This window comes from Salvelinus namaycush, chromosome 19, assembly GCF_016432855.1.
Source record: "Salvelinus namaycush isolate Seneca chromosome 19, SaNama_1.0, whole genome shotgun sequence".
Taxonomy (NCBI): domain Eukaryota; kingdom Metazoa; phylum Chordata; class Actinopteri; order Salmoniformes; family Salmonidae; genus Salvelinus; species Salvelinus namaycush.
Genome location: NC_052325.1, coordinates 20,086,464 through 20,114,375, shown reverse-complemented (window position 1 = coordinate 20,114,375; position 27,912 = coordinate 20,086,464). Strand labels below are relative to the sequence as shown.

The window sequence follows — 27,912 nt, the reverse complement described above, 5'->3', positions numbered from 1 at the left end:
AGAAGGAAAGCCAGAATTCTAATAATATAACGGTTAGAACCTCTGAGAATTCTATTAATTCCACCTCGAACCGATACCACAAAGGGGCTTCTAACAGCAAAAAGATAATGGGTATGCAACTTCTAAAATAAAAAGTCCTGGTTTATCGTGTCGGCAGACTTTCAAAGCCACCACCCAGTGTATTTCTGAATGAAAGTCCCTCTAACAGTCTTGTGTTATTAAAGTGGAAATGAGAAAGCGTTAGGTTAGAGGCAGAAAAGAAGGAAACTCAAGAGTAACAGCAGGGCAAAATGTTGTGAGGTTACAGTATGTTAAGTGAATGTTATGTGATCATCCCATGTGGCTCAGTTGGAAGAGCATTGCGCCTGCAATGCCAGGGTTGTGGATTCCATTCATACGGGGGACGGGTATGGAACAAAAGTATAAACGGATGCACTCACTACTGTAAGTCGCTCTGGAAAAGACTGTCTGCTAAATGACCAAAATGTAAATGTCAATTGGCTTATGATAGTTTTGGTAAAAGAGTAACATAAAACCACCATCAAAAGAGAATATGTAATTTTAACTGATGTCAGGAGAAGGACAAAGTGTGATAGTGATATCATCCCATATAGGGAGCAGTGGTACGCTTCCCTGTCAATTCAATATGGCCATCAGCTGGAGAAAAATAATTCTCTGCCAAAGTACAGTATTTAACAACTAGCCAGTAAACACCATTCCATGTGTGATTTCTTACAGCTAATCTTTACCTACAGAACACTTTCCAAGATTAGAACACAGGTTTTAAAAAACTCTGACAGCACACCATGACAAAATTTAAATAATAATCAAGAGCCGTCACGGTTTGTTCCTAGCGTTTCGTCTGACTTTAATTTTATCGTCAACGTTTGTTTCCATTAGTCAGCCCCCTTTAGTCTTTACACTCAGTTGTTTTGCCATGCCTGCATGTACACCTACTGTTTCAGGTACAAACATGACTTTGGCTTTCCCATAACAAATCTTGCCCCAGCTCTGGTCTGGCAGAAGATGGATTTAGATCAGAGTTAGATAAACCTAACATGTTGTTGTGGTTACTGCTGCCTGCCTGCCCTTATTATCCATTTGCCCTCAGCTACAAGTCTCAGTTTGTTCTACAGACAGAACAGAATGTACTAGAACAATGCAAACAGAACACAGGCCTACAAGGTTAAGCTAGCAGTCTCAAGATCAGTAAACCCTTGTGTGGTACATTCAAAAGAATCCACAATAGTGTTGTACAGTGCCTTCAGAAAGTATTCATACCCCGTGAAGTATGACACATTTTGCTGTTAGTCAATTCAACATGGATTAAATAATATCCCATTATGACAGTGATAACATGTTTTTAAAAATGAAACACAGAAATCTAACGTACATAAGTATTCACACCCCTGAGTCAATACATCTTAGACTCAACCAAAAAGACCAAAGCTGATTCTAAGAGCTTCACACACCTTGATTGTAGTACAAATACTAACCATTTAAAAAATAATGTTAAACAATATATTATATTCAAGCTCTGTCAAATGGGTTCTTAATCATTGCTAGACAACCATTTTCAAGTCTAGCAATATATTTTCAAGCAGATTTAAGTCAACACTGTAATTAGGCCACTCACTGTCACCTTGGTAAGCAACTACAGTGTAGATTTGGCCTCGAGTGTTAGGTTATTTTTCCTGCTGAAAGGGGATTTCATCTCCCAGTCTGGTGAAAAGCAGACTAAACCAGGTTTTCCTCTAGGATTTTGCCTGTGCTTAGCTCCATTCCATAATTTAAAAAAAATCATTAATGATTACAAGCATACCCATGACATGATGCAGCCAACACTATGTTTGAAAATATGGAGAGTGGTACACAGTAATGTGTTTTATATGATTTGCCCCAAACATAACACTGCATTCAGGACAAAAAGTGAATTGCTTTGCCGCCTTATTTGCAGTATTACTTTAGTGCCTCAATGCAAACAGGATGCATGATTTGGAATATTTTTATTCTGCACAGGCTTCCTTTTCACTCTGTCATTTACATTAGTAATGTGGAGTAACTACAATGTTGTTGATCCATCCTTATTTTTCTCCTATCACAGCCATTAAACTCTACTGTTTTAAAGGCAACATTGGCTTCATGGTGAAATCCCAGAGTGGTTTCCATCCTGTCCGGCAACTTTGTAGTGACTGGGTATATTGATACAACAGCCAAAGTGTAATGAGTAACTTCACCATGCTCGAAGGGATATTCAATGTCTGCTTTTTAATTATTATTTTACCCATCTACCAATAGGTGCCTTTCTTTGCGAGGCATTTGAAAACCTCCCTGGTCTTTGCAACTTATTATCCGACTTACGCACAGTTTTACTGCTGAACTTATTTATGCTTGACATAACAAAGGGATTGAATACTTATTGACTCAAGGCATTTCATTTCTAATTAACTTGTAAACATTTCAAAAAACAATTGCACTGACATTATGGGGTATTGTGTGCAGGCCAGTGACAATAAAAAATGTTTTGATCCCATTTCAACTTAGGCTGTAACGCAAGAAAAATGTAGAAAAAAGTCAAGGTGTGAATACTTCCTGAAGGCACTGTAAATGTCAATGTATTGGTATTATTTTTTGTAAAAAAGTGTTACAATACAACTGATTAATTCATGTACTGCAATTAAAGGCGGAAGAACAAACATTTGACCATTCTTAGTGGTTCTGTGACTCTGCCCACAATTTAACGAATACAGTTAGTTAACTTTAACTAATTCCTCTCAAAATGAGCCCATAAAAGCGTGTTTGATGCAGGGCTGGACTCACCGGTCTTTCCAGCTCCACTCTCTCCTGTGATGAGGATACACTGGTCTTTATCCTGGTCCCTCAGAGAACGGTAGGCCTCGTCTGCCAGGGCATAGCTGCAACACAACAATGATATACACATTCACATTAATTCATAGTCCACAAACACATTGGATATTCAATTGCATCACAGATGTCGGTCCATCATTTCCAGGAAACTTAAACACGTCCATTATTATATTTTCTATCATCCAAACTTGTTCTATCGTATACACCAACACCGATTCCACTAATTACAGGCTTGTTAAGTTTAATAGTTGAATCAAATGTATTAATGCTAGGGCAAAACTAAACTTTGTTCCCAAGACAATCGAGATTGCCTTGTTATCCCTCTATAGCTATGCTGACAGTGAACACACACATTTTTCTTCATTGTTGAATAATAGTGAAGGCATCAAAACTATGAAAAAACACATGACAGCTTTGCACACTATTGGAATTCTCTCAACCAGCTTCATGAGGTAGTCAACTGGAATGCATTTCAATTAACAGGTGTGCCTTGTTAAAAGTTCATTTGTGGAATTAATTTCCTTCTTAATGCGTTTGAGCCAATCAGTTGTGTTGTGACAAGGTAGGGGTGGTATACAGAAGATAGCCCTATTTGGTAAAAGACCAAGTCCATATTATTGCAAGAACAGTTCAAATAAGCAAAGAGAAACGACAGTCCATCATTACTTTAAGACATGAAGGTCCGTCAATCCAAGAAATCTAAAACTTTGAACGTTTCTTCAAGTGCAGTCGCAAAAACCATCAAGCACTATGATGAAACTGGCTCTCATGAGGACCGCCACAAGAAAGGATGACCCAGAGTTACCTCTAAAAAAAACGTATCCTCTGCAGCAGAGTTACCAGCCTCAGATTGCAGCCCAAACAAATGCTACAGAGTTCAAGTAACAGACATCTCAACATCAACTGTTCAGAGGAGACTGCGTTAAGCAGGCCTTCATGGTTGTCATGACGTGGCCCTCTTTGGGTACAGCGAGCACCATCCCCCTTTCTCTGCACCATCCCCCTCTCGCTCTTCTCCCAACACCCAGGATCTGTTAGGCAGGTCATAAAATCCTAGAGTAGTTTCTCTCCTCATGGCCAGACAGTATAGAGAAAGTGAGTTTCACAGGAGAACAAAGGAACCTCTTCCACATCACAGAACTTGAGAACTGAACAATGCCTATGTTTTGGAGAGTGTGTACACGGTCGGGGAAGAATCCAGCTACGACCGGTCCATTTCGTTTAATGTTTGTGAAACTCATGAGACAATACAGCCACATTACCATAACACTGTTTATACAAGAGTCTCAGTTGTGAGGCTTGCATCTAACTGTTGTATAAAATGAATGAGTAAAGATGAAACTATTTGTGAAATTATGTAATGTGATTATAAACTTTATAAACCAATTCCCTTTGGAGTTTAACTAGGTCAAAGGTCCGCCCCATGAGCACAGACATTGACCTGGCATCATGGGACAGCCCTTTTCTACTGTTACGAATATAACCCTCACCTGAAGGATTTCCTTTCAGGCCAGCTTACCACGAAAGGGCTAAGGTTTGAGACCAGCCCAGTACCTCATCACAGAGGGAGCTAAGGTTTGAGTAGATTGCTGAATCTTTTAACCATACCACGTGGTTAAACTCTGAGACTATCGATCAGACAGAATAAGAGCAAATCTTTGATATAAATTACTAGTCTGCAGCTAAGAATTCTATACCATTGAATGGGAAGGCCGACAACCGCCGAAACATCTATTCTATAACAACATTGCTGAATGTTACTCTGAAGTAGCCAATCTACAAAACGGGACGCAGAGAGAGGGGCGGGACGCAGAGAGAGGGGCAGATGAACTTCCAACAGAGATCACGATGACACACTGAGCGTAAATATATATATTGATTGCAATTAATCTCAAATGAGTGAGCGTTCATGTGCAAGGATTAGCATTTCAATGGTTATAATTATCAACTTTGTCGTATCTTATCTTTCGCACCCTTCTCAGTCCCTTTGTCTACCAAGCCGCGATACCGGTTTAGCCCACTAGGGCACATCCCCTATCATTTCCTTGTTTGTGTGCATTTCTGTGATTATTTAGTTGCTTAATAAATAAATGAGACAATTGATGTATGGATGATTCTTAGTGAAGACTGGGTTCGTGCAGATAACCAACAATTTACGACGTTTGGAATGAGACTAACGTGATGTAGAGAATAATTCATTAATTAGAAGACTGATTGATCAGATATTAAAATATCTGAAAGTTATTAGGAAAATTATAACTCTGTAATCTGAATATTTTCCTTGGTGCCCCGACTTCCTAGTTAATGACATTTACATGAATAGAATAATCATGTAATAATAAGAGAATTTATTTGATAAACTAACAGTCTTCAGTTTTAATTATCCCAAAGACATGACATGGTCAAATTTCTGCAAAGAAACCACTACTAAAGGCCACCAATAATAAGAAGAGACTTGCTTGGGCCAAAAAACAGAAGCAATGGACATTCGACCAGTGGAAATCTGTCCTTTGGTTTGATGAGTATAAATTAGATTTTTGGTTCCAACCCGCGTGTCTTTGTGACACACAGAATATGTGAACGGATGATCTCTGCATGTGTGGTTCCCACAGTGAAGCATGGAGGATGTGTGATGGTGCTTTGCTGGTGACACTGTCAGTGATTTATTTAGAATTCAAGGCACACTTAACCAGCATGGCTACCACAGTATTCTGCAGCGATACGCCATACCATCTGGTTTGCGCTCTGTGGGAGTATAATTTGTTTATCAAAAGGACAATGACCCAACACACACCTCCAGGCTTTGTAAGGGCTACTTCACCAAGAAGGAGAGTGATGGAGTGCTGCATCAGATGACCTGGCCTCCACAATCACCCGACCTCAACCCAATTGAGATGGTTTAGGATAAGTTGGACAGCAGATTAAAGGAAATGCAGCCAACAAGTACTCAGCATATGTGGGAACTCCTTCAAGAAAAAGCATTTAACATAAAGCTGGTTGAGAGAATGCCAAGAGTGTGCAAAGCTGTCATCAAGGCAAAGGGTGGCTACTTTGAAGAATCTAAAATACACTGCTCAAAAAAATAAAGGGAACACTTAAACAACACAATGTAACTCCAAGTCAATCACACTTCTGTGAAATCAAACTGTCCACTTAGGAAGCAACACTGATTGACAATAAATTTCACATGCTGTTGTGCAAATGGAATAGACAAAAGGTGGAAATTATAGGCAATTAGCAAGACACCCCCAAAAAAGGAGTGATTCTGCAGGTGGTGACCACAGACCACTTCTCAGTTCCTATGCTTCCTGGCTGATGTTTTGGTCACTTTTGAATGCTGGCGGTGCTCTCACTCTAGTGGTAGCATGAGACGGAGTCTACAACCCACACAAGTGGCTCAGGTAGTGCAGTTCATCCAGGATGGCACATCAATGCGAGCTGTGGCAAAAAGGTTTGCTGTGTCTGTCAGCGTAGTGTCCAGAGCATGGAGGCGCTACCAGGAGACAGGCCAGTACATCAGGAGACGTGGAGGAGGCTGTAGGAGGGCAACAACCCAGCAGCAGGACCGCTGAAGTGCGTAAAAATCGAGTGTCCTCAGTTGCACCACTCACCACCGATTCCCAAACTACCACTGGAAGCAACGTCAGCACAATAACTGTTCGTCGGGAGCTTCATGAAAACGGGTTTCAATGACCGAGCAGGTGTCCACATACTTTGTGGCATGTAGTGAACATACAGTGAATATTTAGATGACTGACAAACTGTGGGCACGGCCACATGCTTACTGATCAATGACACGTTGCATCCCAGATCTAGGTCTGAATCTAGGTTGCATTGCATCTGTGGAGAAATCTGATGTTTGGATATCATGGAGCATCATCATGTGGATACATTAGCTCACTTCGCTACATGCATGGTATTGGCACAGTCGTATTGACCAGGTTGAATTTAGTCACTTTGCTCTGCTTAGTTAGCAGTGTCCTATTGATTAATGTATTTCCAGCAGGATCACCCAAACTGAACTCTGATTGAAAAACAAAGATCTTCTGTGAGTGAAATGCTGGATGCTTTCATCCGCAGTAAGCGGTATTTGTGGAAAATTGACAAGGAGCCAAGCAAGACATTTTGATTATCTTTGCTTAATGACAGCAATCCTATTAAGCAGACACAGTTTAGTGGAAATCAGTCACAAGCAAAGCTTCCATTGAGAGGCAATGAAACTTGAATGATCCATTTTGCATAAGCCTAAATGAATGGGGTATAATGAACCTCAGCCATTGTACATACATACCAGGACAGTGACACAATGGGAAACTGGGACAGTATAGCATACTCATTGGATTCCCCCTAACAATGATGGGATTGTCATTGTCCTGCTCTGATGCTGAAGTATCAAGAGTGTGTGGTGGGGTGCGCGTGTGTGCGTGTAGGGGTGGCACAGTCTGGCAAGCAAGCAACACTATACAGATTTGATGATGGCTGACTGGGTGTTACGATGGTCTATACTTTGAAATTTGGTGAGGCCATGTTTGTCTCCACCCTATTGGGTGAGACCAATGTAGGAGCTTCCCTATTGGTTGAGGCCATAGTTCTTTACGGATCACAATTGTCACCTAAACAGTTATCTATTCTACAGTTCTGTTATAGTAGCAGTGTTCCAAACTCTCCCTAACCAGCCCACCACTCCCCAAATTAGCCTGGCAAGCCTGCAAGGTCTCCCAGCTCCCATTTTCCTCTCCGTCTGTACTTTTCTACATTCATTACTCAGGAATTTTCCAGAGCCACCACTAATAATAGCTCTGATTGTGGAGGAACTGTTGCATGTAGTTTCCCTTTTGCCTGCCCCCCACATCACCTTCATATACCAAGAAAATATCGCAATGGTTTCTTGTTAAAAGGCAAGGTAACTGACATGTCTCCTCTCCACTATGGCAATGGACTAAACCGGAGGAGACTCAAGGTCCAAACTCAAAACTCATATGGTTAATGTCAAATGTGTTATACTCCGCATCCATCCCTGGTCCCAATGGTTGACCGTAACAAAAACACAGGCTGTCAACGACATAGAATTTATAATTATAGTCTACAATATCCTTCAAATGTCACTAATGGTTACATTGACAGCCATATGAATCCAAACATATAGGCTAGTGCTAGAGGTAATTTTGCAGGAATGTAGTCATCAAAATGACTTTTCTCCCAAGTGTCTAATTTTAGTAGCACGTCCTGACCCCCCCCCCCCCGCCAGGGGGATTGTGGGTATTCTCTTGTCTCAATGATGTGAGAAATGTTATTAACCAATTACATGACCATTAAGACCATTAAGATCAGTGGCACGCAAGATCTTTCACACGCCACAATCAAAGCCCTAGACCCACAGCAGCGCAACATATTTTATACAGACAATAGGTTTACATTACGTACATTATCACATTACTTTACATTATGTTGGCTTACAATGATTTAGACCTTGGAGATTACAACATCTATGAAAAACTAGAATCTATGAAATCGTATTTACGATCAGATTTATAACATACCCTATGTAAAAGGGATCCTTGGGGAGAGCAACATAACTTGCATAATCACTAAAAGCTGAACCACTGCTGATGTGCTGTGTGCACTGATTGACTTGACTGCTAGCTTAGCAGACAGCCGTGAGAAGGAGAGACAGATAAATGCACGCCAGGCCACAGTAAAAAGTTGACACTGCATCCTGCCTGGCTAGCTCATAGAGATCTGGGTTCCACACCATCAGTGTTGTGGACCAAGACCTGGTCCAGGGACGGGCAGCCGCAACCCAGCCAGCCTAAGCACAAACCCAGCCAGCCCCAGCCCAGTTTAGCCCAAATCCATCCCTACCCAGCCACTAGGTTCACGTCACTTACGGGAATCATGGGAGGGAAATTAGGACATGGGACATTATGTCATTGTTGAAATGTGCAGGGCACCACGACCACAGCAGATGTCTGCGCTTGTGAAAACAGCCTAGCCGCTCAACGTGAGCCAGACAAAAGACAAGCATCACACAATTACCCTGGCCTGAAAGGGGGGTGGGCTAGGGGTGGGGGGCTAATCTAGCCTGAGAGGGGGGTGTTAGTTGGGTTGGGGGTTAGTAGAGGAGGGCTAGTAAGGGAGGAGCAGGGGTGGTGGGAGGGAGGTCCCCTGCTAGGAAATGTGCCAAATGATAAGCAGTCACACACAAACACAACGTGGCCGCGAGCATTCACCCATTATGAAGTTGAACAGGTCAAATGAATATGAAAGGGACAATCACAATATGAATAGACCTGCAAGCTGGTGCATGGAGAACTAGGAGGATCCCAACAGAGACAAAGGAAAGCCAGTAAAACTCCCATCTCTGTCTGTATGGCAAGGTAAGAAATGGGGCAACAAAGACATGGTAGCAACTTGTTTGTTACTCTTGCTCTCCCGAAAGTCAAAGCATCTCAACACTCAAGGCTTAAAGGGCAAGACAGGGAAACCCAATCTGTCCTGGCTGTCCTCTCCCAGCAATGTCCAGGCCACACCCTGAGACAAAAGGAGAAAAAAAGTACAAAAAAGAGGAAAAACAGAATGAAATCAGACCATCTGCTTGGCCACAGCATCATGTAATCACCAAGACCATGAAAGACAGAGAGAACGCCAAATTGATCCACCATATGCCAAATAGAAGTTGCCATTTATAGGCTACACACCAGGGCTTCTTATATCAGTGTTGAAATTATGACAAGGCACCCAATGCACATGAAAGTGTAGCAGCGAACCAAAGGCCCTAATGCACCCTGGTCTGACTGGGGTCTCAGAGAGTGGGATAGGGAGAGAGAGGTGGGGCAGTAGGGTGGAGTGATGCCTGGCACACCCTGATCACACACAGATCCACAGCAGGAGACCACGGCTGTAATTTGTGCGTCTTCGTGGCAGCAGTGGGATGCAAAGCCAAACTGGCATGAGTCAAGCGGCAGAAAATAGCCATTCAGCCTTGCTACTCCAAACCCTGAGAACGAGGGAGGGGAGGGATCTGCGATCTGTAACCTGCTGCATCCGAAAAGGATGGATGTGATTTGTCTATCAACGCGTCCAATTCTTCAGCAGACATGATTCCTGGTTGTCATAAAGTCAGTGCTGAAACGATGGCCCACCCAGCTAAATGGGGAATGACAGATCTTCCCTCAACCAACTGCAGATTTTCATTTTGATATTGAGACGTTAAAAACTGTTTAGGACTATATCTACCAAGCTGTTTGCGCGGTGTTCACTGTTCCACTCTCAATGGAAGCTCTCTTATATCTGGGGATTACACAGTATTTCATGTACTTAAAGTAAAGTTTTCCAGCAGCCTGATGTTATTAAAATAACTACACTTCCATGGCTCCTTTATGACAGCTAGCCAAGGTTGTAAGGAAGTTCTGTCATACAATAGCCTCTCATCCAGCCCAGCGTGTGGCTCTCCAGCAAGAGGCAGGCTGCTGGTTCCAGGATATCCGTGTCTTATACTGAATGAGCCACAGAGGAAGCGAACCTTTCCGGCTGTAGCCACAGGTCTAGGTGTCATTAATGTGACCACTGTGGCAGCCTCAGCCATGAATCAAACAATGGGGCCAGAGTCACAACCAGCTACTGAAATTCAGAATAGCCTACCAAAAACAACACAGGTGCTGTCAGCAAGGGCTACTACCAGGAAGAAGGTGTGAGCCAGCTAAGGCCAGGGTCTTCGTTCAGTTCAGACACTTGGGCCATGTGAGTATTTGACACTGTGGCTGCTATATACATTTGACTTATCCAGAGCAGAGCAAGTCACTTATTCAGAGCAGCAGTAGAATAATTGTACTTAGGCAGCAGGTGGATGTCATCACAGGACCGTTTGCGTGTGGTGTGTGTGTGTGTCCATGTGTGTGTCCGAGTCCTTGTGTGTAAAAAAAATGTTAATTCACAAGTGTATTTTTATATAACCCTTTTCACCAAGTGCTTTATGGGATTACTAGAACCCATCTCATCCATCTACAGTCAGGATAGAAGGCCTGTATTCACATTAGGGCTGACCCCAAATAGTCGACTGGTTTATTGTTTGGTCGATAGGCTGTTGATCAACCAAGATTATTTAGTCGAGCAGTAGCAAACACACATATATATATATATATATATTTTTTTAATGGCACAAGAGACACATGTCTGATTTGAGCCCATCTCAGGGAACTAATCTATTGCGCAAGCCGGGTAGATGACAGAGTCCAAGAAGAAGGGGAGTGTGGATAAAATGCACATCTCTCCAGAATGTGTTCTCTCCTGCCAATTTGTGCACATTCATTGTTTCATAACTTAAAATTGTGTGATTTTTTTGCCTTCATTGTTTGTGTCTATCAATTCCCCATTACATACAGTTGAAGTCAGAAGTTTACATATACTTAGGTTGGAGTCATTAAAACTCGTTTTTCAACCACTCCACAAAATTCTTGTAAACAAACTATAGTTTTGGCAAGTCGGTTAGAACATCTATTTTAAGCATGACAAGTCATTTTTCCAACAATTGTTTACAGACAGATTATTTCACTGCATCACAATTCCAGTGGGTCAAAAGTTTACAAACACTAAGTTGAATGTGCCTTTAAACAGCTTGGAAAATTCCAGAAAATTATGCCATGGCTTTAGAAGCTTCTGATAGGCTCATTGACATAATTGTCAATTGGAGGTGTACCTGTGGATGTATTTCAAGGCCTTCCTTCAAACTCAGTGCTTCTGCTTGACATCATGAGAAAATCAAAAGAATTCAGCCAAGACCTCAGAAAAAAATGTGTAGACCTCCACAAGTCTGGTTCATCCTTGGGAGCAATTTCCAAATGCCTGAAGGTACCACATTCATCTGTACAAACAATAGTACGCAAGTACAAACACAATGGGGCCACGCAGATGTCATACCGCTCAGTCAGATACTTAGATACTTGTATGCTCAGTCAGATTATATGCAACACAGGACACGCTAGATAATATCTAGTAATATCATCAACCATGTGTAGTTAACTACTGGTTATGATTGATTGTTTTTTATAAGATACGTTTAATGCTAGCTAGCAACTTACCTTGGCTTACTGCATTCGCGGAACAGGCAGTCTCCTTGTGGAGTGCAACGAGAGAGGCAGGTCGTTATTGCGTTGGACTAGTTAACTGTAAGGTTGCAAGATTGGATCCCCCGAGCTGACAAGGTGAAAATCTGTCGTTCTGCCCCTGAACAAGGCAGTTAACCCACCGTTCCTAGGCCGTCATTGAAAATAAGAATGTGTTCTAAACTGACTTGCCTAGTTAAATAAAGATATATTTTTAAAATAAAAAATAAAAAACGGCCAAATCGGCACCCAAAAACACCGATTTCCGATTATGAAAACTTGAAATCGGCCCTAATTAATCGGTCGACCTCTATCCCAAACCATCTCAATTAGATTGAAGTCGTGTGATTGTGGTGGCCAGATCATCTGACAGTACTCCCTCATTCTCCTTCTTGATCAAATAGCCCTTACACAGCCCAGAGGTATGTTTTGGGTCATTGTTCTGTTGAAAAACAAATGATACCCACTAAGCGCAAATCAGATGGGATGGCATATCACTATCTATTTTTAATATTTCTACTATGGAAGTAACCATTTCGCTGTACCGTTTACACCTCATGTAGAGACCCATGCACTTAGCAACATGTGGCTGGGGGTTATAGCATTTCTTTCACATGACCCATCAAATTTAGACAAGTGTGTCTGGGTAAGTGTCATCTAATATTTATAAAATATTTTTATATGGACACTGTTTACCTAGAATTTTCCTTAAAAGAGATGGGTGGGGCTAAGAGGGTGTGAACGATGCTGAATGGGTGTAGACAAAGAAGAGCTCTCCAGTAGGCGTACCAAAACATTCAAGGGCTATTTTCTCAAAAAGTGGGGTTACAAGTTTATCAACTTTCAAAGCAGAATTACTTTCCCATTGTTCCTCAAATGCAGTGTATGGTATACCATTGTATAGCTCCGTCTCTCTACTTTCACCCAATGTAAAAAAAAAAATATATATTTCAAACATAAGACCGAATCAAGGTGGTCGCTCACATGTTTATATCCCTGTTAGTGAGAATTTCTCATTTGCAAGACAATCCATCCACCTGACAGATGTGGCATATCAAGAATCTGATCATTACACAGGTGCACCTTGTGCTGGGGACAAAAGGCCACACTAAAATGTGCAATTTTGTCACAACACAATGCCACGTCTCAAGTTTTGATTTGCAATTGGCATGCTGACTTCAGGAATGTCCACCAGAGCTGTTGCCAGATAATTTAAAATGTTAATTTCTCTACCATAAGCCTCATCCAACATTGTTTCAGAGAAATAGGCAGACGTCCAACCAGCCTCACAACCGCATACCGCGTGTAACCACGCCAGCCCAGTACCTCCACATCCGACTTCTTCACCTGCGAGATCTGAGACCAGCCACCCGGACAGCTGATGAAACTGATGAGTATTTGTGTCTTTAATAAAGCGCTTTTGTGGGGGGGGGGGGGGGGGGGATTATTTTGATTGGCAGGACCTTGCTCCCCAGTGGTGGGCCTATGCCCTCCCAGGCCCAACCATGGCTGCGCCCTGCCCAGAGGGCAGGACCCTCCCGGGTGGTGCAGTGGTCAAGGGCACTGCATCGCAGTGCTAGCTGCGCCACCAGAGTCTCTGGGTTTGCGCCCAGGCTGGGCTGGGTTCGCGCCCAGGCTCTGTCGCAGCCGGCCGCAACCGGGAGGTCCGTGGGGCGACGCACAATTGGCATAGCGTCGTCCGGGTTAGGGAGGGTTTGGCCAGTAGGGATATCCTTGTCTCAGTATGTAAAAAAAGGTAATAAAATGTATGCACTCTACTGTAAGTCGCTCTGGATAAGAGCGTCCGCTAAATGACTAAAGTGTAAAATGTAAAATGTCATGTGAAATTCAAAGATTAGGGCCTAATGAATTTATTTCAATTGACTGATTTACTTGTAAAAATTGTAACTCAGTAAAATTGTTGCATGTTGAGTTTATATTTTTGTTCAGTAAATTATTATTCCAGTCTTTTACCATTCTCATTGTCAGAGTGGACAAGTTGTTTGCAGAGCGCACAACCTATGCTACACTTGTGAGAAACAAGTTGGTTTATTTCATTCCATTTACGAGTTGACAATTTAGTCCCTCCTTAGTTCGGAGAGCTATTGTCAATGTTGAGTAAGAACACGCACCTGATTACGCATAGAAGTAGGCCTATAGGCTACCTGGCTTGCGAGCAAAGGTAGCAATATAAAATGTGCCCATTTGGGGATCTGATAGTATTTCTAATTGGATTAATGCACCACTACTAATGAGCTGTGGCGCTTCTCAAAGGAATGTTTGCTTCACCTCAAACAGCAAGAAAGCGAAGTCAGTTTTAACATCCATTGAAAGTGATAGTAGTACCTCAATGTATTTGAATTTTTTTCCCTCTCTCTCCCTTACGATAACCACTCAGCGTGAAAGGGAAAAATATAATTCCCTGATCCTGTCGAAACGTCATAAAATAAGTCTACCTGATGAGCTTTTATTACTTGGGCAAAATAGTCTACAGCTGTGTCTGTCCCGAGCTTACTGGTGCAGGAAACTGAGGGCCTCGAATATTTTATACAATGTTGCAAGTGCAAGCGTTGAGCTGAGCCCAAGTTAATACAATGTTTCATGTTCGTTGCATACAGGCCATGCACAGCCAATGTGATTGATAGGATATATATATATTTTTAATCTGGATATTTTCTACTTGCAGGCTGCAATGTTTTTATTCCTTGGCTTTATTTAGGCTATTTTTATATAGTTGGCAATATACATAACTTCAATGTTTGTATCATTATTTTAAACACATGACAAGGATTGAGTTACGAAGATGTTATTATATATGAAAACCTGTTTGGGATAAGGGGCAGCATTTTCACTTTTGCATGAAATGCGTGCCCAGAGTAAACTGCCTGCTACTCTGTCCCAGATGCTAATACATGCATATTATTAGTATGGGGTTAAGTTGCACTTCCTAAGGCTTCCACTAGATGTCATCCGTCTTTAGAAACTTGTTTCAGGCTTCTGCTATAAAGGAGGTGCTCATGAGACCTGTTTGAGTCAGTGGTCTGGCAGAGTGTCTCAGGCTCATGACGCGCGATTCCGACAGAGTTAGCTCTCGTTCCAGTGCTTTCCTAAAGACAATCGAATTCTCCGGTTGGAACATTGATGATTTATGTTAAAAACATCCTAAAGATTGATTCCATACATCGTTTGATATGTTTCTACGACCTGTAACGGAACATTTCGAGTTTTTGTCTGGACCTAGTGCTCATGAAGATGGATTACTGGGCTGAACACGCTAACAACTAGTGGCTATTTGGACATAAATTATGGACTTTATGGAACAAATCAGTCATTTATTGTCGAACTGGGATTCCTTGGAGTGCATTCTGATGAAGATCATCAAAGGTAAGTGAATATTTATCATGTTATTTCTAACTTCTGTTGACTCCAACATGGCGGAAATTTCTTTGGCTGGATTTGGCTCTGAGCACCGTACTCAGATTATGCTTTTTCCGTAAAGTTTTTTTGAAATCTGACACAGCGGTTGCATTATATCTTTAATTCTGTGAATAACACTTGTATCTTTTATCAATGTTTATTATGAGTATTTCTGGGATTTCTGTGGCTATCTGCAAGATCCCCGGATGTTTTGGAATCAAAACATTACTGCACGTAACGTGCCAATGTAAACTGCGATTTTTGGATATAAATATGCACATTATCGAACAAAACATACATGTATTGTGTAACATGATGTCCTATGAGTGTCATCTGATGAAGATCATCAAAGGTTAGTGATTCATTTTATCTATATTTCTGCTTTTTGTGACTCCTATCTTTGGCTGGAAAATGGCTGTGTTTTTTTGACTTGGCTCTGAACTAACATAATCATATGTTGTGCTTTCGCTGTAAAGCCTTTTTGAAATCGGACACGATGGGTAGATTAACAAGATGTTTATCTTTCATTTGCTGTATTGGACTTGTTAATGTAGCCTATTACCAGCAACTTCAGGAGAGTAATGGCAGAATCTGCGAAAGCCAGCAGGTGCGGGATGAGGCTGGTTGGGCCAGGTTAAGGTTTTTCTCTTCTGGTCATCTTCATCTCTGGCTCCCTTTTGAGTCATTTGTGTCTTATGTCAAACAGCATCAGACAAGCATATAGTTGATTTTATTAAAACACAAAGGGCGTGTCTATATATATATTTTTTTTAAAGTTTAGAAATTAAATAACTGATGACTTTCAGTCGACTAAAACTTTAATATTAAACTTGAACAGTAGAAAGTAACACAATGGAAAGTCTGCAACAGAGTGAAAATAAATGCAAGCACGTTGTCTTTTGGAGTATCCTCAAAGGAGACTGTCTAGTTATATCATGTGTTTTTCTCCTCAGACTTTCAGGGGGTCCTGGCTTTGATTTTATTAACTGCACTGCAATTTAGTGAGAACATTTGACATATAAAGCTGTTGGTTTGATCCTTGAGAGAGTACAGAACAATCAAACTATCATGTTGACTAAGGGCAGTGAAACAACTTCTGAAACTATTTTCCCCCATACTAGATCAAAACAAGAGGAATTAAAGTACTAGACTATTTGAGCAACCTTGAGATCTACTTGTGAGAGATAGCATCTACATTGATAAGTTTGTTACATTTGGTCATAGAACAAACCAGATAATTCAAACCAAATTAGATCCCCAATGGAATAGAAAATATTTCCTTAGTAGACGATTCAAAGAGTTGACGGTCGATCCCCTGGGGTATTGGTTAACAGCCTCAACCTACAGACAATTGGGAGTGAGACTTTGGGGTAGCATGTGTGCGTTACTGGCTTGTGTTCTGAGGGGAACCGCCCCCCCCCCCCAAATCTCCTTTGGACAGAAACACACACACACTCTCTCCTCTCGACAGGATGTTGGTAAGAGGGAGAAGTCAAGACTGTTTTATCTCTGACTGTGCTTTCATGTCTCTTCTGGCCCTGCATGGTGACTCAGCATTACTTCTGTCCTGTCCATCCTACATCAGTCAATGGCTGACACCGCTATTGAGATAGATGATTCTAAAAGTTTATTATTAGAGGGTGAATCCTCAATATAAATTAGCAAGTAACAACTTACAATTAAGCAAAGCAACACTGCGTCCGGTTCAATGAGATGAACGTCAGACAATCTGGACCTATCCCTCTACCATGAAGACAACTTTCAAGGAAGCAGGGAGAGCGGAAGAGACTAGGTGGGCATTAGGCAAAGTAAAGAGCCAAGCACATTAAAAGCCTCTCTCATTCACTCATTCAGCATTCCTCCTGAATAGACAACTGTTGTGCTCTTTAAAATCCAATTATGATTTGATAATACACTGTACTGGGTTCATCTGGCATATTCTCAAACACACTTTAAACATTAGGCTAGTAAATAATAAGGGCACAGTCCCATACACCATTCACTGTGCTCTAAACGCATACATAACAGTCACTCTTTAGAGGACAAAGAGGGCATAGTACAGCATAATACTCTGTAGAAAATCACACAACTATCAACTTACATGTCTCAGAGGAAGCAGTGGCCTGGGCATGAGCCTGGATACCTACTGAGGGCCAGCCACTGAGCTTCATCAAGGCTCAAATCACACTACAGACACTGCCATTGTGGCTCTAACTGACTGAAAGTCTCTTCCTCACCACTGCACCATACTGAGGAGGGAATGACTGTTTGTTTACTTATCCCCAAGCCAGGAAATGAGGGGTACGGTGGCTTGAGAGGAACATCATTGGGAAGTAGAGGGATTGGGGACTTTTTCAAAATATCATGTGCCAAAACAAATATTGCGACTGCACAGTAAAATATTTAAAGCTGAAATGTGAAGTAAAGCTGCTGGTGAAAAATAGGACTGGTGCTTGGAAAAGATGACGAACTTGCGAGCTGTGGAATTGCCTCGGTAGTCGGCACCATGCGGGTGTAACATGCACATCGAATAATGAATATGAGTAGCATTTGCCAATGTACCAGCCACAAGCCAAAAACAAAGTTTGTTGGTTTAAAAAGGCATTATCAAAAAATTGACATTGCTCGAGCCATATCAATTCCAAGCCCACATGATTAACTTAGAAAGTTTGAGAAATACGTCAATTCTTTGGAATGTGAGCAAATGAGAAAACCCAAGATTACATAGCCTCCACACAGTAACACATGTCAGAGTTCAAAGTAAACGGAGTAGCTCCTTGATATGAATGACATGCTCATTAACGTGAACATGGATGTTGATACGGTACTGCAATTGAAGCAGTATTTTTTTCATTTTACCTTACCCTATTTGGAGTAAACTAAACAAACAAAATTACTTCTACTACTTACAGCCATGTCGCTCACATCTACAGTACCTGTAGTTAAATAATTATACATGCATTTCTAATTTCTTCTTTCTTCTTCAAGTGCTGGATTTTCACCCACAGTGGCCAATCCACCATTCATTCTGATCTTAAGACCAACCCTCCGATGTCCACAAATTAACCAATTTTTCCTTTCGCAATACAACCCTCCATTTTACCCTCTTACGATGGTCCTGAACCTCCCCATTTGTAACATTTCTACCAATATTGCACGAAAAATAAATATTTTACCCAAGAGTATAATGAATCAGTCATGGTTTGTCAAAGGTGACAGGGAAGGAACAAAAATGTCAATTGAAATCAATCTTGTCCATTTGTCTTTATTCTGTTGTGCTTCATTTTGGTGGTTATGTAAGCTGTATGTACAGGCAGATAAAGATGGACATTATTGTTCGGGTAATGAATAGGGAGGTTTCAAAGACACTGGTTAAATCAATCAATCAATCAATGATCAACAGAAATCTACACTGAACAAAAATATAAACGCAACAATTTCAAAGATTTTACTGAGTTGCAACTCATATAAATCAATTGAAATGAATTCATTCGGCCCTAATCTATGGATTTCACATGACTGGGAATACAGCTATGCATCCGTTGGTCACAGATACCTTAAAAGGTGGTGCTTGAATCATAAAACCTAAAACGATGTTGGTGGCGGCTTATTGTAGAGAAATTAACATTCAATTAGCGGGCAATGGCTCTGGTGGACATTCCTGCAGTCAGCATGCCAATTGCACGCTCCCTCAAAACTTGAGACATCTGTGGCATTGTGTTGTGTGACAAAATTGCACATTTTATTGTCCCCCAGCACAAGGTGCACCTGCGTAATGATCATGCCGTTTAGTCAACTTCTTGATATGCCATACCTGTCAAGTGGATGGATTATCTTGGCAAAGGAGAAATGCTCACTAACAGGGACACATTTGTGCATAAAATTTGAGAGAAATAAGCTTTTTGTGAATATGTAATATTTCTGGGATCTTTTATTTCAGCTCATGAAACATGGGACCAACACTTCACATATTGCATTTATATTTTTGTTCAGTATATAAACCTGTAAATGAGTACCTACTCAAAGCTAAAGTCAAATCATGGACGGCCACAGAGATGGTTTCGGGGCACTCTTTCACTGGAATAGGGTATTTTCAATTTTCACCATGATAATATATGTCTGCTTCTAAACCACCATATTCATAAACACTTTGAGAAGTACGTCTAGCACATTGCTTCAGCTTCGTCAGAAGATTTGCAATGGACACTATGCCAATGCAAACAGTCAGAGGCAGAATCAACCCCTTCTTAAGTACTATAAACCATGTAATAGTTTAGCCTGAAATCATGTTCCAGTGAGTATGTGAGTTTCTTTCCTACCCTCGCATTTATCTCGGGAGCCATAAGCTAGAGAAGAGAGACTAGGGCTGTTCCTTTAAGTGTCTGTGGCCTAGGCCTTGTCGGTATCCACAGACACAGCTGTTGATTGTAAAGCCGTTAGCAAAGTTACATAGGTACCGAATTTGCATTTTATAGTCCCTGGGCTGGGCACGGTATGGTGCGAGTGTGGGAGGAGAACGGAGGCAGGCACACTCAGCGAGAGCGCTACTGCCCCCTCATCCCGCTCTACCTTCACCTTACACCAATAAATGCTGCTACTGTCACCTAGTCTACATTACGCCAACACATCACAAGCTACAGAGTGGAGCACTCTACCCACCTGAGTCAACAGGGTGTATTTCAAGTGCCCACTAGCAATTACATGCATGTTGCATGTAGACTTTCTTTCCAACATGTTATTTTCAGTAGCCCTCTAACAACTACCTACGTACATGTTGCACGTGGACTTAATGGTCAGGTGTTCTGTAAAAATATATTGGATTCAAAGCAGTTTGTTGAGGTTTGTCAAATCTAAAACAAAGAAAAGTTATGTAAAAGGAATACAACCAGGTGTGATGGATAGCATGTAATGGACAACTGCAAATTCACCATAACATGACATGCTATGTTAACATAACCATAAACACCTCATGTCTTTAGTAAAGAGGTACTTAAGAAACATATTTAAGCTACATTCCAAGAGAAACCTGCTACACACCACATGGATAGCGCCTTGCAGAATTCTACTGATTAAAGGGTCAGGAAAAGCAAACAAATGTACTGTAGCCTGTACCGTAAACAAAGATGTCGTGTCAAAGACGGCTGTATCTTTATGGTCACACCTGTGACATCTCCATAGCAGACTTACACAGGAAAACACGTCACCCTACGGAACACTGTCCCACTGACAGTTCTTATTGTTGAATGGACAAGATGAAACCATGATATTTTTGAGTGCTTTCACTGTAATGGCTATGTACCTATAGTGAAAAGATGAAAGTGTAATTTTTTCCTCATTGGCTTTTCAACACTGCACTCTTACCTGAAACGGTGATAAAGCAAACAAAGCTAAGGGTCTAAAGTACAATGGTTGCCCATGGCACAACACCATTACTCAAACTTTCTAGGGAAATGACGCACTGGATATGGGTGGATAATTTCAACATTTGCAGGATAATTTTTAGAGCCAAGGTTAGATCAATCATGTCCAGTAATGTGTGTCTCTGCTAGGGTCTGTGTGATGTACTTGGTCTGTGCCAGATCTCACAGCCATGCGAGGAGACGCAGCAGCTATACTGTAGATGTTCTTATTATCCAGGGTGTGGGCCAGATGTCTAGATCTCACCATCATCACTACTGTAAATCCCTGGCCTCAGTTCAGTCATCATGTTAAAAACATCAAGCTCTGAACCCCTGGTCTCATTACAGTACAGCCATCCTGATAGAAACATACAGCCCTCAGTGCAAACTTTCATCCGGGCTAGTGATTCTCATAAAAAGCTCTTCTCTGCTATGGAGGATTTTCATCTAAGTGACATCCCAGTTTAATGAACTTGCTGATATTACATCCCACCCTCTGTTGCCTTGTGTTTCTCACTGTGTGTAGGAGGGAGCTTAGAGGAACAAGAGTGCTACTCTGTGTAATGCTGGTTAGCCAACACTACCTACCTTCTACCCTGCCTCCTACCTCCAGACACATAAACACTGTGGCTTTGCCAACCTCTGCTCTGGAGCGCATGTTGTTTTGAGTCTCCCTGAGAGGGCTTTCAGGATCGTAGGCACCGTTTCTGATGGAGGTGCATTTTAAGGCCAAACACCACAGGCAAAATGTTTGATTTTGCTAACATTTGTCAATATTCAGATTCTGGGATATTTTGCAACTATAACTTTCATAAAATGTACAAATAATGTATATTAATACTTGATTTGTAAAATGTTATCCCAACTCCGTCAACTACACCTAGCATAAATTTAGTTTGTATGTTACATGTAGAACTTCAACCACTATCTTTTTAAACTCTCCATGTTGAATCATATCATTCAATAGCTTTTTTTATCTGATTGGTTACTGGCATTAAAAAGGCCCTTTCTGGCAACCTGATTGGTTAAAATGCCTCGTGCCGCGCAACACTTCCTTTTTTTTTTGTACATCTCCTGCGAAAAATCCCCGTACAGAGAGACAAAATGAGCAAATCTCAAAGAATATACCCACAGTATGTAAACAAGAATAGGCAATCTCAGTTAGCCAATGCGAGAAAAGAAGTGAACGAAAGAAGAAGAAAAAAAGAGCCTGATCGGCCGATCGGGGCTGTACAGGTAGAGCGGGAAGAGGTGGTAGCAGCTAGTCAAATTAGTTGAGATGAAGATGACAGCTAGTAGCGATCAACCAGACAGCAGCCAGACAGCGGCTTTTATTACACGTCACAAATAAACCAACTTGTACATGATTTGATTTGCCCTAAGTGTTTAACCACAGGAGAAAAAAAATAAAGACCCCACCAACCAGGGATTCTGTAGAATGTACACACTGTGAAGGTGATCGTATTGCATTTAGGAGGAGTGTTTACACTTCCTCCAGGAAGATGTTGCATTTGCTATAAATATGAGGATGGTTTTTCTAGCCCACAAACTTAGACTTCGTTCTGCAGCTTTAAAGAAAATAAGCAAAGTCCTAGGGATTCCTTCCATGCATCTCAGCTCATATCAAAGACATGAGGAGAATGACAGGTAAATAAAAAGGGAGAGTAGCCCATTATTGTCAGGTGACTTGCTGTGTATAAATAATATTTGTTTCCTTGCTCCAGCAAATGTATTCAAGGTAAATAAACAGAGTGTTAGAAAAACATAACTATACCATGAGACTGTCACATAGGCCTACAGTGTCATAGGGCTGTAGCCTACTGTGATTCATGAGAAATTAGCTTTACATAAAGTAAATTCTTGCTGATATGCTAACATATACATAGGGTAACATGCTGATATTTAGTCCTGCAGTTATGACTAATGTCAACAGACAGACATTTTTCCCGCTACATTAGTGGGAGATTCAGAGAGGACTACATTCAATTGAGAGTTCTGCAAAGCTAATTAGAAGACCATACAAAGATATCGACCCAGACATAGCAGAGTCGCTGAAGGAGGATGAGGATGCCATCATAGACATTCATGTATCCTTTGATGGCACAAGAGGATTCACTTCCAACTATAGGATAGCCATGTGCATTGGTGCTGGTACCAGCGAGCCCGAGAAAATGATGAAAATCCACTCAGTCACAAAAACCATGGCGGCCATATATTTTTGAATAGAGAGGTTGCACATAAAATGGTACCTGTAGATCAAAGGATGTCAAATGATAACCTCCTCAAAAGAATGCATTACAGACGAACACAGACTGCATCACAGACGAACACAGACTGCAAATGTACAGTTGAAGTCGGGAAGTTGGCGTGATTACAACTCGTTTTTCAACCACTCCACAAATTTCTTGTTAACAAACTATAGTTTTGGCAAGTCGGTAAGGATATCTACTTTGTGCATGACAAGTAATTTTTCCAACAATTGTTTACAGACAGATTATTTCACTGTATCACAATTCCAGTGGGTCAGAAGTTTACATACACTAAGTTGACTGTGCCTTTAAACAGCTTGGAAAATTCCAGAAAATGATGTAATGGCTTTAGAAGCTTCTGATAGGCTAATTGACATCATTTGAGGTAATTGGAGGTGTACCTGTGGATGTATTTCAAGGCCTACCTTCAAACTTAGTGCCTCTTTGCTTGACATCATGGGGAAATCAGCCAAGACCTCAGAAAAAAAAGGTAGACCGCCACAAGTCTGGTTCATCCTTATGAGCAATTTCCAAATGTCCGAAGGTACCACGTTCATCTGTACAAACAACAGTACGCAAGTATAAACACCATGGGACCACGCAGCCGTCATACCGCTCAGGAAGGAGACGCGTTCTGTCTCCTAGAGATGAACGTACTTGGGTGCGAAAAGTGCAAATCAATCCCAGAACAACAGCAAATGACCTTGTGAAGATGCTGGAGGAAACAGGTACAAATGTATCTATATCCACAGTAAAATAGGTCAACATAACCTGAAAGGCCGCTCAGCAAGGAAAAAGCCACTGCTCCAAAGCCGCCATAAAAAAGCCAGACTACGGTTTGCAACTGCACATGGGGATAAAGATCGTACTTTTTGGAAAAATGTCCTCTGGTCTGATGAAACAAAAATAGAACTGTTTAGCCATAATGACCATCGTTATGTTTGGAGGAAAAAGGGGGTGTCTTGCAAGCCGAAGAACACCATCCCAACCGTGAAGCACGGGGGTGGCAGCATGTTGTGGGGGTGCTTTGCTGCAGGAGGGACTGGTGCACTTCACAAAATAGATGGCATCATGAGGAAGTAAAATTATGTGGATATATTGAAGCAACATCTCAAGACATCAGTCAGGAAGTTAAAGCTTGGTCGCAAATGGGTCTTCCAAATGGACAATGACCCCAAGCATACTTCCAAAGTTGTGGCAAAACGGCTTAAGGACAACAAAGTCAAGGTATGGGAGTGGCCATCACAAGCCCTGACCTCAATCCTATAGACAATTTGTGGACAGAACTGAAAGTGTGTGCGAGCAAGGAGGCCTACAAACCTGCCTCCGTTACACCAGCTCTGTCAGGAGGAATGGGCCAAAATTCACCCAACTTATTGTGGAAGCTTGTGGAAGGCTCCCTGAAACGTTTGACCCGTTAAACAATTTAAAGGCAATGCTACCAAATACTAATTGAGTGTATGTAAAGTTCTGACTCACTGGGAATGTGATGAAAGAAATAATAGCTGAAATAAATAATTATATTATTCTGACATTCACATTTTTTAAATAAAGTGGTGATCCTAACTGACCTAAGACAGGGAATTTTACTAGGATTAAACGTCAGGAATTGTGAAAAACAGAGTTTCAATGTATTTGGCTAAGGTGTATGTAAACTTCAGACTTCCAACTGTATTTATTTATTTTTATTTAACTAGGCAAGCCAGTTAAGAACAAATTGTTATTTACAATGACTGCCTAGGAACAGTGGGTTAACAGCCTTGTTCAGGGGCAGAACGACAGATTTTTACCTTGTCAGCTTAGGGATTCGATCTAACAACCTTTCGGTTACTGGCCCAACGCTCTAACCACCAGGCTACCTGCCGCCCCAGACTGAAAATTAATGTCTAAACTCCAATATGGTCACGATGCCCCAAAACTGTCTTTGTGGGCAAAAGCTGCATTGACACAGAAGGCACTTTCAATGAGGGAGCCACTGCTATATCAAAATTGATGGACATATTGTGGCTTGACAGCACTTGTGACACTGGAAGCAATCAGAGGAGAATGCGGGGTGTGTTGTGAGAGCTGATGCTGCTTCAATGGAGTGTGTCAAGTATAGGCGCAGGTCCCATGACACAGTCAAGAAATGTTCTGCACATTTCAACAGCCATACAAAAGCCTTGGATGTGACAAAAAGGTGAAATGATAATTTGCCATAAACTGCAGATTTTCCCTACAGACCAGTATTCAAAGTATATGCTCTATTGCTTGAAACAACTATATTAAAATGTGCTAATGTATTAGTAAAAAAGGTTTATTTATGTTTTTTTGGCAGTTTAGAAGTGATACAGTGCCTTCGGAAAGTATTCAGATCCCTTGACTTTTTCCCACACTTCGCTACTTTACAGCCCTATTTTAAAATGGACTAAATAATAATTATTTTTTTAAATAAAAAAAATCCTCAATCTACACAAAATACTGCCATAATGACAAAGCGAACAGGTTTAGACATTTTTGCAAATTTATACATTTTACATCAGTAGAGGCTGGCGTTTGGGATACCTGAAGAGACTACGCTGGAGTGTGAGCTCCGTTTGAGACCGCCCTATCAGTGATTTGAAGAACTGTAATATCCTGTTTGTGGCTGAAAAAGGACATGGTAATCATAAATCTAGCTTTTTTTCTGTACATTGCAGGACAGAGCGGCTAAGCTGGGGAAACTCAGAGTGGGTGTGTGTCTCTTCGTTAACAGCTGGTGCGTGATCGCCAATATTAAGGAAGTCTCAATGTTCTGCTCGCCTGTGTTAGAATACCTCATGTTAACGTTTGTTAGATAGTGTATTTTATTTTTCCTAGTTGTCCATTTACCACCACAAACCGATGCTGGCACTAAGACCGGACTCAACGAGCTGTGCAGGGCCATAAACAAAACAAGAAAATGCTCACCCACTGCTAGTGGCCGGTGACTTTAATGCAGGAAAACTATAATTTGTTTTACCCAATTTCTACAAGCATGTCACAAGTGCAACTAGAGGAAAAATACTCTTATGATAAAAAAACGCTTCTGTGAAATCCCACTACGCCCTCCGACGAACCATCAAACAGGCAAAGCGTCAATATGGAACCACGATTGAACCCTACTGTAATGGAATTTTACTGGGTCTCATTCTGCTTACAGTGTCTCACGCTTATCATACATGTTTGACCTGTTGCATACTTAGAATTGCGCCAGGGTGCCTGAGGTTTGCTCTCACAGGGTTGGCTCAGTTGGAGCGGAATATTGGCTGAACGAGCCAGCCGGTCTCTGAGAGGAAACGCTTTGCTGAGAAAAGGTGCACTTGGCCATCTTTGTGTAACCCGTAGTGATAGAAGCTCTGAGGAGGTATTTCCCCCTCAGCATTTTTATACTGACTAACTTCGTCTGTAATCTCTCCGCTGGCGTGAATAAAAAAAAAATGTATTTAAGCTCGACTTTTGGGTCCTTAGTGGTAATTTCTAAGACACTAACTACTACACCAGCTCTGACGCGCGTTGGATGTGGCAGGGATGGGAAACTATCATGGATTACAAAGAGAAACCCAAAGTAACCTGTCTAAATGACTAGTGACCCTGTAGAAATCACATCTGTAGTCATGAAATGCTTTGAAGGCTGGTCGTGGCTCACATCAACCCCCGGTCTCTTAGTTAATTCCCGGTTTACCATGACTCCTGAAGCTATGCTAAAAAAGCAATGACTACCTCCACAATATTTTATCATTCTGTTGATTTGAAGTTGAAAGGACTGCATATCACCCATATAAATGTGTGTAGCCTCCCTAATTAAGATCTATGAATTAAACGTCTAGGTCTCTGTGCATAAAAATAATGTGCATGGTCTAGCAATCACAAAAACCCTGGAACATTATTACTGATGGACAGGTCAGCATCAGTGGTTATACTATTATTAGAAAGGACAGGAACAGATGAGGTGGTGTCACGCGCACACACACACACTTTAAACTGAGGAATGACTTGGGCAAAAATTAAATAGAAATACTATGGCTATAGGTTAATTTACCATTTCGACCACCAATATTGGTGGGATGTGTGTACAGGCCACCATGTTCAAATGTATCTTACTTTGATGATATATGTGACAGTATTGACCATGCCAGATGAAAACAAAGAGGAACTCCGGAGCTGTCAGCGAGACCGTTGGGTTCTTGGTCACCTCCCGGACCAAGGCCCATCACCCCCGATTGCGCAGTTTGGCTTGGCGGCCAGCTCTAGGAAGAGTCTTGATGGTTCCAAACTTCTTCCATTTAAGAATGATGGAGGCCACTGTGTTCTTGGGGACCTTCAATGCTGCAGACCCCTGATCTGTGCCTCGACACAATCCTGTCTCAGAGCTCTACGGACAATTCCTTCGACCTCATGGCATGGCTTTTGCTCTGACATGCATTGTCAACTGTGAGACCTTATATAGACAGGTGTGTGCCTTTCCAAATCATGTCCAATCAATTGAATTCACCCCAGGTGGACTCCAATCAAGTTGTAGAAACCTCAAGGATGTTCAATGGAAACAGGATGCACCTGAGCTCAATTTCGAGTCTCACAGCAAAGGGTCTGAATACTTATTTACATAAGGGTCATTTTATTTTTAATACATTTGCACACACAAAAAAACTACTTTTTGCTTTGTCATTATGGAGTAGTGTGTGTAGATGGATTAAATGTTTTTCCTCATCAATTTTAGAATAAGACTAACGTAAAAAAAATGTAGAAAAAGGGGTCTGAATACTTTCCGAAATGACCTCGTACCCCTGCAAATGGACTCGTACCACGTGTATTTATCCATGTTATCATCATTACTCATAGTGTATTTATTACCTATTATTTTCCTATTGTCTTTTTTTC

The 27,912-nt window shown here is 41.4% G+C and overlaps 1 protein-coding gene across 1 annotated transcript in view; it reads right to left on the bottom strand.

Moving 5' to 3' along the window:
* The window catches only part of LOC120063929 (unconventional myosin-Ib-like), a 123,242-nt gene that overhangs the window by 57,849 nt on the left and 37,481 nt on the right, over positions 1 to 27,912 (bottom strand). Inside the window, exon 3 of the mRNA XM_039014239.1 lies at positions 2,821 to 2,915. Within this exon, the coding sequence (XP_038870167.1) occupies positions 2,821 to 2,915 (95 nt within the window). The remainder of the gene's footprint in view (positions 1 to 2,820; positions 2,916 to 27,912) is intronic.